We start from the raw sequence: 14882 nt of genomic DNA, 5'->3' as shown, positions 1-14882 counted from the left end.
TTCCCTACCTTTTGCAGATCTGGGTTTTATTTATTGGTCCTGCTTTAAAGGACTTGATGTCCCGACCTTCTGCAGAACTGGGTGTAGGTTTTGTTTATTGTTCCAGCTTTAAAGGACCTGATGTCCCGACCTTCTGCAGAACTGGGTGTAGGTTTTGTTTATTGTTCCAGCTTTAAAGGACCTGATGTCCCGACCTTCTGCAGAACTGGGTGTAGGTTTTGTTTATTGTTCCAGCTTTAAAGGACCTGATGTCCCGACCTTCTGCAGAACTGGGTGTAGGTTTTGTTTATTGGTCCTGATGATCTGACCTTTTGCGGGCCTAGGTGTAGATCCAGAGCCCCTGTTGTGGCCTCAGTTTTCAACATTTATTTGACCTGTGTAACCCACAACCACCAGTCAGGTCCTTTTTAGCAAACGATAATTGTGGCCCTGTACTCGCTGATGTAATTTTTTTGTTTGGGAGTACAAAATGCCAAATTTCTTTTACTGATTAAAACCTTGAGTATTTCAAAGTAATTTCTTTGATGCAGAAGTAATCTCTGAATACTTATTACTCCCATTGTAGTAAAGGTTTATCTATGTTTTCCTATCCCCACCAGTTTGAGGCTGTGTTTATCATATGGACAATAAAGAATGCCTTTCCAAATGTATTTATTTTTTTATTATTAAGAGCACATAGGCCATGCACAACATTTTGCTGAATAAATAATGATTGGGAAGGTCAGTGACTGTGATTAGAAAATGGAAATGTGCCAGGGAAAGGTTTCTGCTTGATTTATAAGCTTTGCTGCCAAGACAGATAAAAAGTTTGATACCCAGAATTTGTAAAACTGTCTCTTTGACTTCACTCGTGTCAGCAGTTTGAGAACCAATTTGTTTTATTGTGCTAGTTTGTTCTGGGTTACGTATTTGTTAGTGGCCCCCCTGCTCCGTTTAACTCACAAAAAAACATGTCATTAAAAATTATAAAGATGTGGGATCTATTGCTCATCATGGAGGGGCCTTTAATCTAATTCCAGAGAAGCCACAGCATTTGGACCATGTAGTTCAGTGGTGGTCTATGGAGTACTGATGGTCCATGAGAAAATTTTGGTGGTCCCCAGGGGTTCTACTACAAATCATCAGTGTGGCGGGTGTATAAACGTTGGCCGGCCAATGTTTTTTTTTTTTTTTCTTTTTTACAGTGTTGTTCCCAGTGCACGCTGACAGTCAGCACTGTCAACGCACATTGATACCCTATGCCTCTTTTGTAGTTGCGGCTCCTGTGAACTCAGAGGGAAGCGCCTGGAGTAGTGCAGAGAGTGGGAGGTAAAGAAGGAGGGAAATTTCAGTGGCCGTGCTGATCACCAATTGTGGGAATGAGCACAGAGCTTGAGTACATGGCTGTCTGTGTAAGTCAGCAGTGTGATGCAGAGTTCGAGGGGGATGGGGGGGGGGGAGCCACAACATTGTGTGTATATGGCTGCAGTGTGCTCCAGGGGAAGTGTGCCAGCGAGCCAGAGCATTGTGTGTGTATAAAGCATGTACAATTCATGTTATTGGTCCGTGGGGTTCAAAATTCTGTGAGGTCCGAAAGGTTGGTGCCCACTGCTCTAGCTGCATAGCGAATGGAGTTTCAGCACCTATGTGGTTGTGGTCATTACACAGCAGTTTCACTGGCTGCAGGTTGGAACGACAATTATTCGTAATCATTTCAGATCGTTTTAATCCATTTATTGCAGCAAAAAAAAAAAAAAATAGTTGCAGGTAGCCACTGACAGACACATATTCTGTAAGTATACGATAGTAGTTTGCAGTCATATACTAAATGTCACTTTTCCTACAGGATCCTTCAGTTACACAGGTGACCAGAAATGTACCCCCCGGGTTAGAAGAGTATAATCCATTTTCGGATTCCAAAACCGTAAGTCTGCTCCATAAATTCTCTCAAAGAGTATCTGCAGTTTTTGCAGAATGTTAAAAGGAATGAATTTAGCAAAGGTAATCACTTCCCTTGTGTTTCTGTGGAATTTGTGTAATGTTAAGCTTCCACCTTCATATTGTGAAAGAGACATGGTCACGTTGAATTCCAGTAGTATTAACCTCTCAGCATGTTTTACTTAACACAAATAAAATTCCCCGGTAAACTCTTTGTTTAAAGCGTTTGTTACCCCACCATTTCATATTCCTGATATGTGCCTGCTGTACCATGTACCTGTATGGGAAAGTACCCTGTTCTCTTTGTATTGCTTACTTTGTGTAAAATCCCTGACATTCCTGCTAGTCCCCTTGCTTTCTGATTAAAAACTGACCACACTAAGTAGGAAAACACACTGTGGTCAATTCTTTAGCTATGCTGGCAACTCAGGCTGCTCTCCTCCAATGATCAGACAGCCCCCCCCCTGCACAGCATTCACTGGGAAGCTCAGTGTGCTGCTGCTGCTTCTCCTCCCCCCAGCTCCAATACAGAGGGAACGTGATTACTTCTAAAAAAGGGAAAAAAGGTATTTTTTATATCTATACACAAATGTTTGCCTTTCTTTTTTTTTTTTACTTTTTTTTTTAAACTGAATGGGTTGTTTTACAAGGTGTTCGTTTACAATCAGTTTAAATTCTTACCCTATCTATTGCTGCTTGCTCCTGCTCTCTCAGTACTGCTTCCCTTCACCACTTCTCTTCTAGGAAAGAGTTATCCGTGGACAGTTGTGAAATCCTTATTCAGAATGTTACTTGGAGAAGGGGAGATGGGAGGAGCAGGGGAGTACCTTGCCATCCTAGGCTATAGGGCTGTGTGTTTCCATTCATGCACACAATTTAGAGAGACACAACTTTAGTGTTTGCGTTCAAGGGTTACTCTATCGAATGCTACAAGAGAAAAGAGTCATTCTAAAAAAGGATACCTGGGGTGCAGCGGTCATGGCACCCACTTAAGCTGGGCAAGGACTAAATAATGTAGCACCTGCATACTATGTAAGTGAATAAATCGGCTATTGAAAGTGCTTAAAAATTGAGGGTTTAATGGCACTTTGATGGTTAAGTTTACCTTTTTTAAAAAAAAATGTAATAAATGCGCATCCTTTTGCAGGTAAAAAAAAAATGTGCATTTATTTTATTTTTTTTTTTTTTTACTTGGAGCCTGTTAACCACTTAAGCCCCGGAGGATTTGGCTGCTAAAGGACCAGGGGTTTTTTTGCGATTTTTTTACTGCGTGACTTTAACGGACAATTGCGCGGTCATGCGACGCTGTACCTAAACGAATTTGACGTCCTTTTTTTCCCACAAACAGAGCTTTCTTTTGGTGGTATTTGATCACCTGTGCGATTTTTTGATCACGCGCTATAAACAAAAAAAGAGCGTAAATTTTGCAAAAATAACAATATTTTTCACATTTTTTTATATGAAATTCCCCAAAAAAAAAAGTAAAAATCAAAATTTTTTAACATTTTTCGGCCAATTTGTTTTATGCTACCTATGTTTGGTAAAAAAAATCGCAAAAAGCGTATTTTGATTGGTTTGCGCAAAAGTTATCGCGTTTACTAACAAAGAGAAAGATTTTTGTCATTTTTGGTGTTTTTTTTTTTAACGCGTAATGGCGGCGATCTGCGATTTTTTTTTCGGTACTGCGACATTGCGGCGGACAGATCGGACCCTTGACTGACATTTTTGACACTTTTGGGGTTACCAGTGACATTACTGCAGTAATCAGTGCTATACATATGCACTGTTACTGCAAAAATGACACTGGCAGGGAAGGGGTTAACTTTATCGGACAGGGAGGGGTTAAGTGTGTCCTAGGGGCGTGCTTTCTACTGTGTAGGGACATTCCTATTGGTGTAAAAGCAAAGATCAACCGTTCTACATAGTAGAACGGTCAGATCTTTACTTTTACACAGGGAGAACTGACAGGCAGCTTGTTTACACAAGCTGCTCTGTCTTTCTCCCTTCACAGGAGCGATCGCAGTGTGACTGGCGGACATCGAGTCCGCCGGTCACACGCACTGACTTGCCTGTGAACGAGCCGCGGCGGGCGCGCGCCTCGGCGGGCGCGCGCCCGCCCGCGATAGGCTCGCAAGTCAGTGACAGGTGAGTGACGTACCGATACGTCACTCTGCCTGGCCGGGGCTGACCGCCGCAGTATATAGTCGTGCGGCGGTCGGCAACCGGTTAAGCAGTGCACCCACGATCCGCAGATTGCAGGTGCCATGCAGGACTCCTGCAGACTTGTCTGTGTGTGTCTGCTTGTATATCGTACAGACAGGCAGATACACACAGACAGGTGGAGAGCATGGACTACGAGAGAGCTCAACAAGCACCATGGTTGTACTTGAAAACTACAAGCCGACAGCTGCAAAAGCTGTCAGTACTTGTAGATTTCCATTGAATGAATTGGGGAATGACGTGGGCAGGGCCCCGCACAGCTGCCTCTTTTAAAAAATAGTGCCCTCAAAAAAAAAAAATGGGTGGAAAGATTAACCTATCCTTTTAAGTGTTTAAAAATATGATACTGCTAAAGTGTAGGCACCAAAATACATTTCAATAGTCACAAATCCTGGTTCTGCTAAGGCTTCTCTTCCAGTTTAGAACTGGGCGAACCTACTACAATACTCAGCACTGTCTGCTCAACAATCTATAGCCAAACATTCCTGGGTTAAGACCCTCCCATTCCTTGCCATAGACTATTTGATTTAATCCCTCAATACATTTCACTTGAGAATCCCTTTATAGAAGCTGAGACCAAACTCCCTACCCTCATCTATTTTCAGAGACTGTGGGATTCAGTCACCTGATACATTTAAACATGTAATGCATTTGTTGGAGCTTGAAACTTCGCTTTAATTTGTGTAGCCCATGAGTTGTGCTGGGAACCTAGGTGCAAATTTATTGGTGCTAAAAGTCCTCTGGAGTTTTAAAGGATAAGCGCATGTTTGCACCATAAAGCTTTTACCCCTCCTGCCCTTGCCCTCTTCATTCTGCCAGGTATTTTTAAAAGTCCTACAGATTGGGGATCGACCGATATCGGCAACACCGATATATCGGGGGCTGATATGAACTTTCCCCGATATATCCGAATCGGCCCCTGAGGTTACCGATATTGCCGATTATTTAGGGAAAGTGCATGTACCGGAGTGATGCCGGCAGCTAGGGGCATCACCCCGGTACCGGGGTCCATAGCCGAAGGTCAGCTGACTTGTAATGACAACCGATGCGGCTGAGAAGCCGCGCAGCTGTCATTACAAGGAACGGGAGAGGACGTACCCCCACCCTCCCTCCCTCCTGCCGCCACCCGCGGCTCGCCCGGGTCTCCAGTCCCACCGGGAGACCTGGGCATCTTACCTCCACCGCCGCTGAAGAATAGACCCAGGTCTCCATGTAAAAAACCTGTAAGTGATGTCATGACATCACTTCCGGGTACTCTGCGCCGAATTTAAAAAATTGACAACATTGACAACAAACAGCCAAACTTGGTGTTTTGAATGCTTTTCGGTGCCAAGGAGGGGTTTGGGTCTTTTAGAGCTACCCCCCCAGATCCCTCCACAAGGAGTACCTTTTAGAAAATAATTTTTTTTTTTTTTTTTACATGTCTGAAAATATCGGCCGATACCGATATCCAATGACCAAAATATCGGTATCGGGATTAAAAAAAACAATATCGGTCGATCACTACTACAGATATCTGTTGCCTGCCCCAGAATCAGGCCCCACTTCATAAAATTTGGACTTGCCAATCTTTGTTACCTGCTCATTTGCACAGCAGGTTGTATGTTACTTTGAATATTAAATATGACTATTTTTTTTTTTTTTTTTTAAGCCTCCACCAGCGAAAGTAAAAATGCCAACGGCAGCCCCCAGCACACAGCCAGCTATAATGAAGCCTACAGAAGAGCCTCCAGCATATACTCAAATTGCAAAAGTTAGTATACCTTTTTATTTGCAGTTGTAATAACTTTCTAAGATAAATCTGTCAAATCCTGATTTACATGTAACCCTATGTTGAATTATCCTTAGGAACATGCTCTGGCCCAAGCTGAACTCCTGAAACGACAAGAGGAGTTGGAGAGGAAAGCAGCAGAATTGGATCGCAGGGAACGGGAGATCCAGAGTCTAAACCAACCTGGCGGTGAGTCTGTGTCATCTTTGCATCGATTTCTATAGAAGAAGGCACTATCACATAATTTGTGTTATTGCTAATAAACAATGTGGCCTTCATTGGTTGGATTTAATGTGTAAGCCCAACTCCATTCATTTTTGTAAGCAATGGTCTGAAAAAAAGAAAAAAACTCACTGCAGTACCCATCCTATCTCTGATGCTGCAACCCCCCTCCCCAGCAAGGTGTCAGGCTTCTTTATTGTCCAGCACCATTCACATTACTTCCTGTGAATCCAGAGAATAAGGGTCCTACCCTGTGGCAGTATATCATGAAGCTGTTCAGGTCTCATGGGAGAATGTTGCATAGGAACGTACAGTTATTAGTAACATTCAGTACAACCCCACCACTGGGGGGGTGCAGATTTGGATAAAGTGGGAAATTATTAAAACCCTTGTCACTTTGTGCGTGTATTTTGCTTCATTCATGCTAATGTATGGGCAGGCAAAGAAGGTGTTGTACTGCACTGCGCAATTTGATTGAAAGCTGATGTTAAAGTTTATAGAAGCCGAAGTCAGTGTTTATTGATTAGAGGTACACATTCTTATTTCGCATTTTCAGGGTGGTTAGGTGGGAAAAGTTTACAAAATGTTCTTAAAATTGAAGCTCTACTTTACCTGTGTATTTAGCTGTTGGCTGGATGGTTGCTTCTTCGTCTATAATAAAATAATGCCCATTTTCATGTTATAGGAAGAAAGAATAATTGGCCACCACTTCCTACAAACTTCCCAGTCGGTCCATGTTTTTACCAGGACTTCTCAGTGGATATTCCTGTGGAATTTCAGAAGACTGTGAAGATTATGTACTACCTGTGGATGTGTAAGTATGGCAGGAAGACATGGTCTGTTATGTCCATGATGCACATTAATTCTTGGTTTTCCCCTAGTACAATCCACATGGGTGGGGTGGGTTTCTATGGAGTCAGCAATCAGGGAATGTGTGTAGTATTGAGTAAGAATAGCAAAGCACTGACTGGAGCTGTAAACTTTTACCATTTGTTTCCTCGGCTCCTGTATCTAGAGGCATGTTGGTTTTTGCATGTTTGCAAGTTTTAGTCAAGTGGAAAAAAATCAATGCTCTTTGTTCTGCACCTTACTCTCAGCTTTCTATACACTGCAGAGTAAGTTGGGGATCTGGATTTGTTAATTGTAGGTTCAACTCATAATGGCAAAACACCTAAAGTTAAAATAATTTCCATACATTTTGGGGCCCATAATTATTAACCAGACAGGTGATGGTGAATTGGACACACTGTAGACCCAAAAAAAAAAAAATTGGTCCCCTGCAAGTTAAAGTGGTTCTGAAGGCTGTAGAAATTTTACCCTAATGCATTCTTTGCATTAAAGAGGAGGTCCAGCCCCCCCTCCCCCACAAAAAAATTAAGTCAGCAGCTAAACATACTGTAGCTGCTGACTTTTAATATTAGGACACCTGTCCTGGAATCCAGTAATGTCGGCACCCCACCTAATGTTTCCAACGGCTCTCGGGTGCTGCTGCCGCCGCCAATGCCTTGCAGTGAAGCCTTTCTGTTTCACAGCAGGTTCCCTACTGCACATGCGCAAAGTGTGCTGCATTTTTCTGAATTGCCAGGCGGCGGGGGAAGGAGGAGGGGGGGGGGTGGAAATTCAGAGTTATCTTGCCGCGGTGAGGTCTTTCGGAAGTCAGGATCGGTACCTGTCAAAAACAGGCACCTGCCCCCTCCCCACTGAAAGGTGCCAAATGTGTCACTGGAGGGGGGAGGAGGCAGATAAGCGGAGCATCTGCTTTAAGGTAAAAAACCTTCAAGTAGCTCCAGCAATGTGCACAAGAGCAGAGGCTCTTTCGGCTCTCTCTCTTCTCATTGACTCGGACACAGCAGACATTGCTGTCAACCACAGCCAGTGAAGAGGGAGCAGGGGTTGGGGCCACGCCACGCGTCCTGGGAGCAAGCATGCTTCTTTGCCCGCGTGCATAAAAAATAACTGAGCCTGTAGAATCACTTTGGTATAATAATGGGCTATTATGCACTGCATACTAGCACATTATAAAGGACTAACCTGTTAAACCGATCCCTCTAGCAACATACTGTCACCAGTGACGGGGATTCCATCTTCACTAGGTCTTCCTTCGGCCGTTTGAATGGCCAAGTTGTGATGATGTCATTCCCGTCTTTCCGAGTGCATTGCCCATTCGCAGGTGACATCACCAGCTGCTACACATCTGACTATCTCCTGAATGGTGCATGTAGGAGATATTCATTGTTCCTGCAGGTAAACCTTATTATTGCCTTACCTGTAGGTACAACTTAAAAGGCAGGGTTTACTACAGCTTTAACTGGACCAACATGTCATTCACTATTGCACTGTGAGCACAACAGATTTTTCAAAAACATAAGACAGTATATGCAAAAGAGAAATGTTGAGGGTATGAGTGCTTCCAGTTTTTTGCAGTAGAGACGTGTGGAGAGTATCATATCAGGCAGTTTAGGAGGGTAGGGAGTATGACAACAGCTAATATGTGGAGGAGAGGATTTGAAGAGGGTGGTTCGGGGGACAAGAACAAGAGAAGTACCAGAGAACATGGGGTAAATTCGCACTCAGACAAACACGTACACACTTTTTTATGTACGTTTAACTGTCATATTGTATAGCCAAGTGCTGATATCTCATTTCACTACTGAACATTTTAACAGCATCCTATTTATCTTTCTAGCTCACTGGACATATACCAATCATTATGCATAGCAATTAAAGCATATCTAAACCCCAAAGCAAAAATGTAACACACTTTAGCGTTCTAGTCCTTAGACGTGGTGTCTGCACTAGGTTTCTTCCTTTTCAGGTCTTTTTTTCCTCTATTTTCATCTGGTTGTCCTGCAAATAACACATGTTCAGCCCATGGGTAGAGTTACTTACACTATATATGGAGAGGGCCAGGCTTGTACTGGCTTGACCTCCAACATGTCTGCCTTTGTTTTCATGGTATATTGATATTCATGGTATATTGGTATATTCATGGACTAATAGCTTACACCAGCCTCTCCCAGCTGGGGTGACGCAACACCCTGGGATGCCACTTGAAATTGTCAGGGGTGCTCCGGCATTCTGGTTGAGCGAGGCTGTCATATCGGACAGCTTCCGCTCCTTGGCTGAACTGTACATTAGCGCAGCAGGAGCTCAGTCAGGACAGTGAAATGAAAGCAGTGGAAGGGGTAGGCGGCTTCCTTAGTCCTGATCTCTCCGCCTCTTCCTACAAGGCAGGACTTGGCAGTGCAGTACTGCAATTTTTAACAAGGCTGTGTTTGTATGTCTGCATTGTATGTATGCCTTTTTAAGGCTCGCTTGTATCGCTCATATTCATAATTCAAGGAAACGCTGGCTTAAATAATAGGGATAAGGGCACTGCATTTCTTGCCATATCAACATATATTCTCTTCACTTGCTTAAAATGTTATTAGCCTAAAAGTGAAAACTAATTTAGCCACCACATCTAAGGACTAATAAGCGGCAGTATATTACAGTTTTGCCCTTGGGTTTAGATACACTTTAAGCCTGACTGGCTCACAATGCATAATCTTGCCACTTTCTTTGTACTGTTCAGGTAACTCTGAGAATATACTAATAAATAATATTTTTGACAATTTTGCTAACATTTTACATTCTTTTCATTAGAAATATTCGCTATTAGATTGGGTGTTTTTAGTCTGTGCCTGGAGTTCTTTGTCCTGTGATTCCCCTCCAGTCACAAAATTTTTATATGCATGTTGAGGCAAAGACAAGGCAGAGGATCTTTCAGATATGTCACCGTAAATTAATCACTGAAATCAACTTTGGTTTTTGTGGTTTTAACTTTTTTTTCTTTGCTTTTTTTTCTACAGTTCATACAGTCACTCTTTTTGTAAATATTTTCGGGTGCCTGGCCTGGTTCTGCGTTGATACAACCCGAGGGGTTGACTTTGGGTTGGCGATCCTGTGGTTTTTGCTTTTCACTCCCTGCTCATTTGTTTGCTGGTACAGACCAATTTATGGAGCATTCAGGTACAGTACACAATTTAAGCTGATATTGTACTTGTTTTTTAAAGCCATTACTTTTCTGAAGGTCTTTAAAAAAGTTTATAGTCACTGCCAGGTTGAATCACGTGCTAAGCTCTTATATTATTGGGGCTTCAGTGGTGAAATAAACCCTCCGTTCTGCTCAACTGCTGCAAAAACTACAATGGCAGGTATCGGTGTTCTCCCTGATCCTTTCTGCAAAATGCTGAATAAAAATAGCTGGAGAACTCAGCTGCTGCAGACAAACGCCATATGGGAGAGAACTGCCTGCAGTCTTTGCTGCTTCAGTCAAACTCCAAGGAAAACGATGTGGTGCTATTTTAAGATCACCCACCCCATCCTGCCTTATGCACACTCATGTTCGCTGTTGTAGGTCCATCAAAAGCAAGTGGGGGCTATCCCAAATAACAGTAAAGGTGCTGGAGCTTTGCCTGATAGAACAGCTAGGATTTTGACATAGGCGTGAGGGCTGCGGGCGTCTTTAGGAACTGTTTTCTTTTTTTGTTTTTGGGTTTTTTTTTTTTGGGTGACAGTAGCTTTAAAAAAAATCTCAACTTTACCTATACCTGGGGTCCATTGCTTTCACCAAAAAAAGCTACTTTTTTAACTGGCTTCATAACAAATAAAATGGATGTTTTACCTGCAACCAAACGCCTCAGTATTCGGTTAACAGTAACGCTGTCGCATTACAATAATACTAAAAATAAAATTCTCATACAAAAAAAATATAAAGGTCCTTAGATTAATAAAACACCAATGCTACAACTTGCACAGTCTAAAAAACTGTGTAGAGAAAGTACTTCAATAAGTGAAAAAAGTTAAATAATAAATCCTCTTCCGAATGATGACGCCACTTGTGACTGATACACTTTCTCCCCAGTCCAGTATGACTCGCCAGATAGATATGCCTGTAATAGATACAATACATGCTTGTAGAAATATCCCCTCAATGGTTCTCCTATATTCACAGGTCAACACTCCACATAAGCTCTATTTCCCATAGGATAGGTTACCACATATCATGTAAAAAAGAAACGCTCCAATAGTGCAATAAAATAAGAAAATTGTTCACCAGAACAACTCTTGCAATATTACACAACATATGAACTAATAAAGCATGACCACAAAGCCTAACACAAGACACAGGAATTTCAAGGGATCTCTTGAAACGTGTTGAGGTTTGGTCTGCATGGAACAGAAAGTGACGTTAACGGATGTGACCTGTCCGGAAGTGGCCCCATACTTGACACCATGTGTGGTGGTGATGTCCCAGCGGTTCTTTATGTGCCCTCAAAGTGCCCATCGGTGCAGCCTCATCAGTGCCCATCAATGCAGTCCATTAGTGCCCATCAGCGCAGCCTCATCGGTGTCCATGAATGCAGCCTATCTCTGCACAGGGATCACAGGGAGGAGTGCCAGCTGGATCACAGAAAGGATCTCCCACTGTGACGCAGCTTGTATCTAAAATGCCAGCCGCTGTCAAAGTCCCATCTCCTGGACTGGCTTCAATGATGGACGTTGCAATACTTCACTTTCCCCAGCATTGGACCAGTGTGCTGTCTATCATAGGAGCCGGTCCAGGAGGCCGGACTTTGTTTGACAGCGGCCAGGGTTTCAGATACAAGCTGTGTCAGGAGCAGAGCATAGCAGAGCAGGAGATCCTCTGGTAGCTTCACTATGGAATGTATTTCATATCCAATGCCCCATTGACCCTCATGGAATAGGCGATCGTGTATAAAATGAAGATAAAATAAGCAGTGGAAAACAAGCGGTTGATAACACAAAGATCGTCCGTACCGGATGGCTTCCGGAGCGCCGATTGAAGTGCCTTCAGCGGTGACAGCGCGTCGCTGGTTGGCTTTGTTTTCAGGCAAGTCTGTCATAATGTGCTAGTATGTGATGCATACTGGCACATTATGAAATAACCTGCCTGGTGCGTATTTTTGTTTTTTTTCTTATGCGGTTTACTACCGCTTTTTGTTCAGCAACCAGTTGATTCCTCCATCCACACAAGTGAGGTGGGTAGAGGAATCCTCCAACTCTATGCAGCCGCTGATTGAGAAAAATTTTCCAACATTCCTGTTCTGTCAAGCAGGAACAGCCACACAAGGGTTCGAAATGTGGGCGATCTTTGTTGAACAGATCTAATTTCAATCCATCTATGGCCAACTTAAGTTAAGGCTTGTTTTGGTGACAACCATTACCACGTAGATTTATTTTGAGGAGGCTTAAGCACAGGTAGTGAAGGAAAATTCTAACCCCAGGTATTTTTCCCTATTACAAAAGCCATTTTTAAACCGTTTTTTGGGCAGGGGTCAACAGGGTTGTTTACAAATTGATTCTAAAAGCCATTTTTGTTGGTGGGTGCAGGGAGCTGGAGAAAAAAAGCAGACCTCCTATTCAACATGATGAGCCCACTTTAATTACATGTCACTATTGAATTCTCTATAAGTTGTAAACCATGCGTTATCTTTATTTGTGACTTTAAACCAAATGTCCCTTTTTATAGATGTGTTTTAACCCCCCTCCCCCTTCCCCTTCCTAGTCTGAATATATTATAATGTCCCATCCTTTGTTTTTCTGCAGGAGTGACAGTTCTTTCAGGTTCTTTGTGTTCTTCTTTGTGTATATCTGTCAGTTTGCTGTGCATGTCCTTCAAGCTGCTGGATTTAAAGGCTGGGGTAACTGGTAAGTCATTTATTTGGGTATGGTTCCTGGGTCTGAAAAATTAGAGCTGGAATGTTTCTGATGATCTCTTGAGTCATCTAAATCCATACTTATTACATTAAAGATGTAATGCTAAGCGAAGTGTTCATTTACCACATGTGAACTTAAAAGAAACCTACTATGAGAAAAGCATGGATGCTGACATTGCCACACTTTCCTTTTTAAAGAACAAGTTGCAAGGTTGTCATGCTGAGCCTCTTGTTTCAGTACTTGGAGGTGATAGGAAGCTTTGGGCAGTGACAAATTGTATGGAATCTGGTGTGTCATTATGACAACCAGGCAATTGGCATTTCAAAATGGTGTTCAGCCAAGGTATCACCCTATGTCCCTCAAGACAGGTCTACTTGAACTTTGCTATCAAGCTTAAAATCACTGTTTTGGTATTGGTATAGCTTTCCCCTTTTCCTACAGATACAGTAGCTATAGGAGTAAAAAGTGAATGTCCAGATACAGTATTGAAATATCTGTAATAGGTAATTGTGTTGTCTTCAGTCTCTACAGAAATAAAAAGGTGTAGCCCTCTGAGGACTAGGAACCTCACCCACAAGCCCTAAAGGGTTGTGCCCAATAACTAGAAGTCTCTGAAATGTGCACAATATCTTGATACAGGCCTGTAAGCCACCCCCCCCCCCAGTCTGAGGTCCTTTTTGCATGAGCATTTCTGTAGTAGTTGCAGGTATCATATGAAAATATTTTATGGATGATAACGAAGGTGAATTTTTAGATAAACTTCCACTTAAATTTGTTTTTACACCCAGGAATACTTACAGCTGTACTGCTGCCAAGCATTGCGTTACACTGGGATGGATTTCTAAAGAAACAGTTGAATATTTAAAGTGGATATGCATATTATAGTTGCCAAATTCTTTCATTGCTTTTTATTTATTGCAAGTCTGTTGAAAATACAAAATGTAAAGTTTTACTAATCGGTTACTTATAAGTTAAAGCGGAGTTCCACCCTGGGAATACTTTTTTTAATAAAAATACCCCCGGGACAGTCAGGGCTAGTACATTCCACAATGGATAGCCTCTGATCTGTCCCAGGTTGCACTTACCTTTTAGGAGAAATACTTACCTTGAAAAAGTATTGTCCAGCGCTGCCATCTCAGGTGTGGGCAGCTTGAAGCCAGCGTGATCCTCTTCTGCGTCCTCTTCCGTCTTCTTCGGTCCCACGATGCACTGCACCGGCCCCACCGTCACTTCCGGTGCCGCAGCGTCATCCCTGCACAGCTTCTGGGCTTCTGTTTAGAAGGGAATGACGCGCGCGCACCGGAACTGACGTCGGGGACGGTGCAGGCGCATTGATTCCTGGGAGCGATGACGTTCAGGGGGGAGGCCGAGGGGAGGAGGAGGAAGTAAGGTAAGTATATTTTCTTCTATACGAGGTAAGTAAAAAAAAAAAAATTGCGATTATCCATTTGTTTTTCAGGTGACCCGGAGCGAGAAGATGGAGGTAAGTATAAATTTAGGGTGGAACTCCGCTTTAATGCACGAAACACAAATCTTCCTCCTTGTAAGATTTTTAAATGTCACCTGCAGGCTTCTGAGGGTTTTGAAGCCAAGGGAAGAGGGAGAACCAGTACTAATAAAAAAGCCCTTTTTATTTTTTCACTGACAATAGAAGGATGTGCATCTAAACCCAGAAACAAAAATGTAATATACTGCAGCTTACCAGTCCTTCCATGAGGTGGCTGTTTTTAGTTTTCCTTTTTTGTTTTTTTTTCTTTTTATTTTAACCTGGTGATCTGGCTAGTAATGCACTTACCATCTAGGGGGTGTCTTGATTCTGGGTGGAAGAACAACGGAAACAAATTTGGACAATCAGCATTTTCAGTCTGGGGAGAGGGGAGTATTAGATGTACTAGCACTAGCAGATTTAGGTAGGCACATTTTAAGCTGAACTCAAGCTAACACTTTTTAAGCAGTTACAGCAAACCGTTTTTTTTTTTTTTTTGTTTTTTTTGGATAAAGGTTTTACATAAATGAACAAAATCTGTGC

The 14882-nt window shown here is 42.6% G+C and overlaps 1 protein-coding gene across 1 annotated transcript in view; it reads left to right on the top strand.

Annotated features, from left to right (window-relative positions):
• Positions 1-14882, top strand: part of SCAMP1 (secretory carrier membrane protein 1) — a 104832-nt gene that overhangs the window by 58358 nt on the left and 31592 nt on the right. The window contains exons 2-7 of the mRNA XM_082253347.1: positions 1826-1903; positions 5789-5890; positions 5986-6097; positions 6816-6944; positions 9982-10141; positions 12743-12844. Coding sequence (XP_082109473.1) covers positions 1826-1903; positions 5789-5890; positions 5986-6097; positions 6816-6944; positions 9982-10141; positions 12743-12844 — 683 coding nt within the window. The remainder of the gene's footprint in view (positions 1-1825; positions 1904-5788; positions 5891-5985; positions 6098-6815; positions 6945-9981; positions 10142-12742; positions 12845-14882) is intronic.

Source organism: Pelophylax lessonae, assembly GCF_965119305.1.
Source record: "Pelophylax lessonae genome assembly, chromosome: 1".
Lineage (NCBI taxonomy): Eukaryota > Metazoa > Chordata > Amphibia > Anura > Ranidae > Pelophylax > Pelophylax lessonae.
Note: the sequence above shows the minus strand (reverse complement) of the source record. Positions and strands in the feature narration are given on the sequence as shown.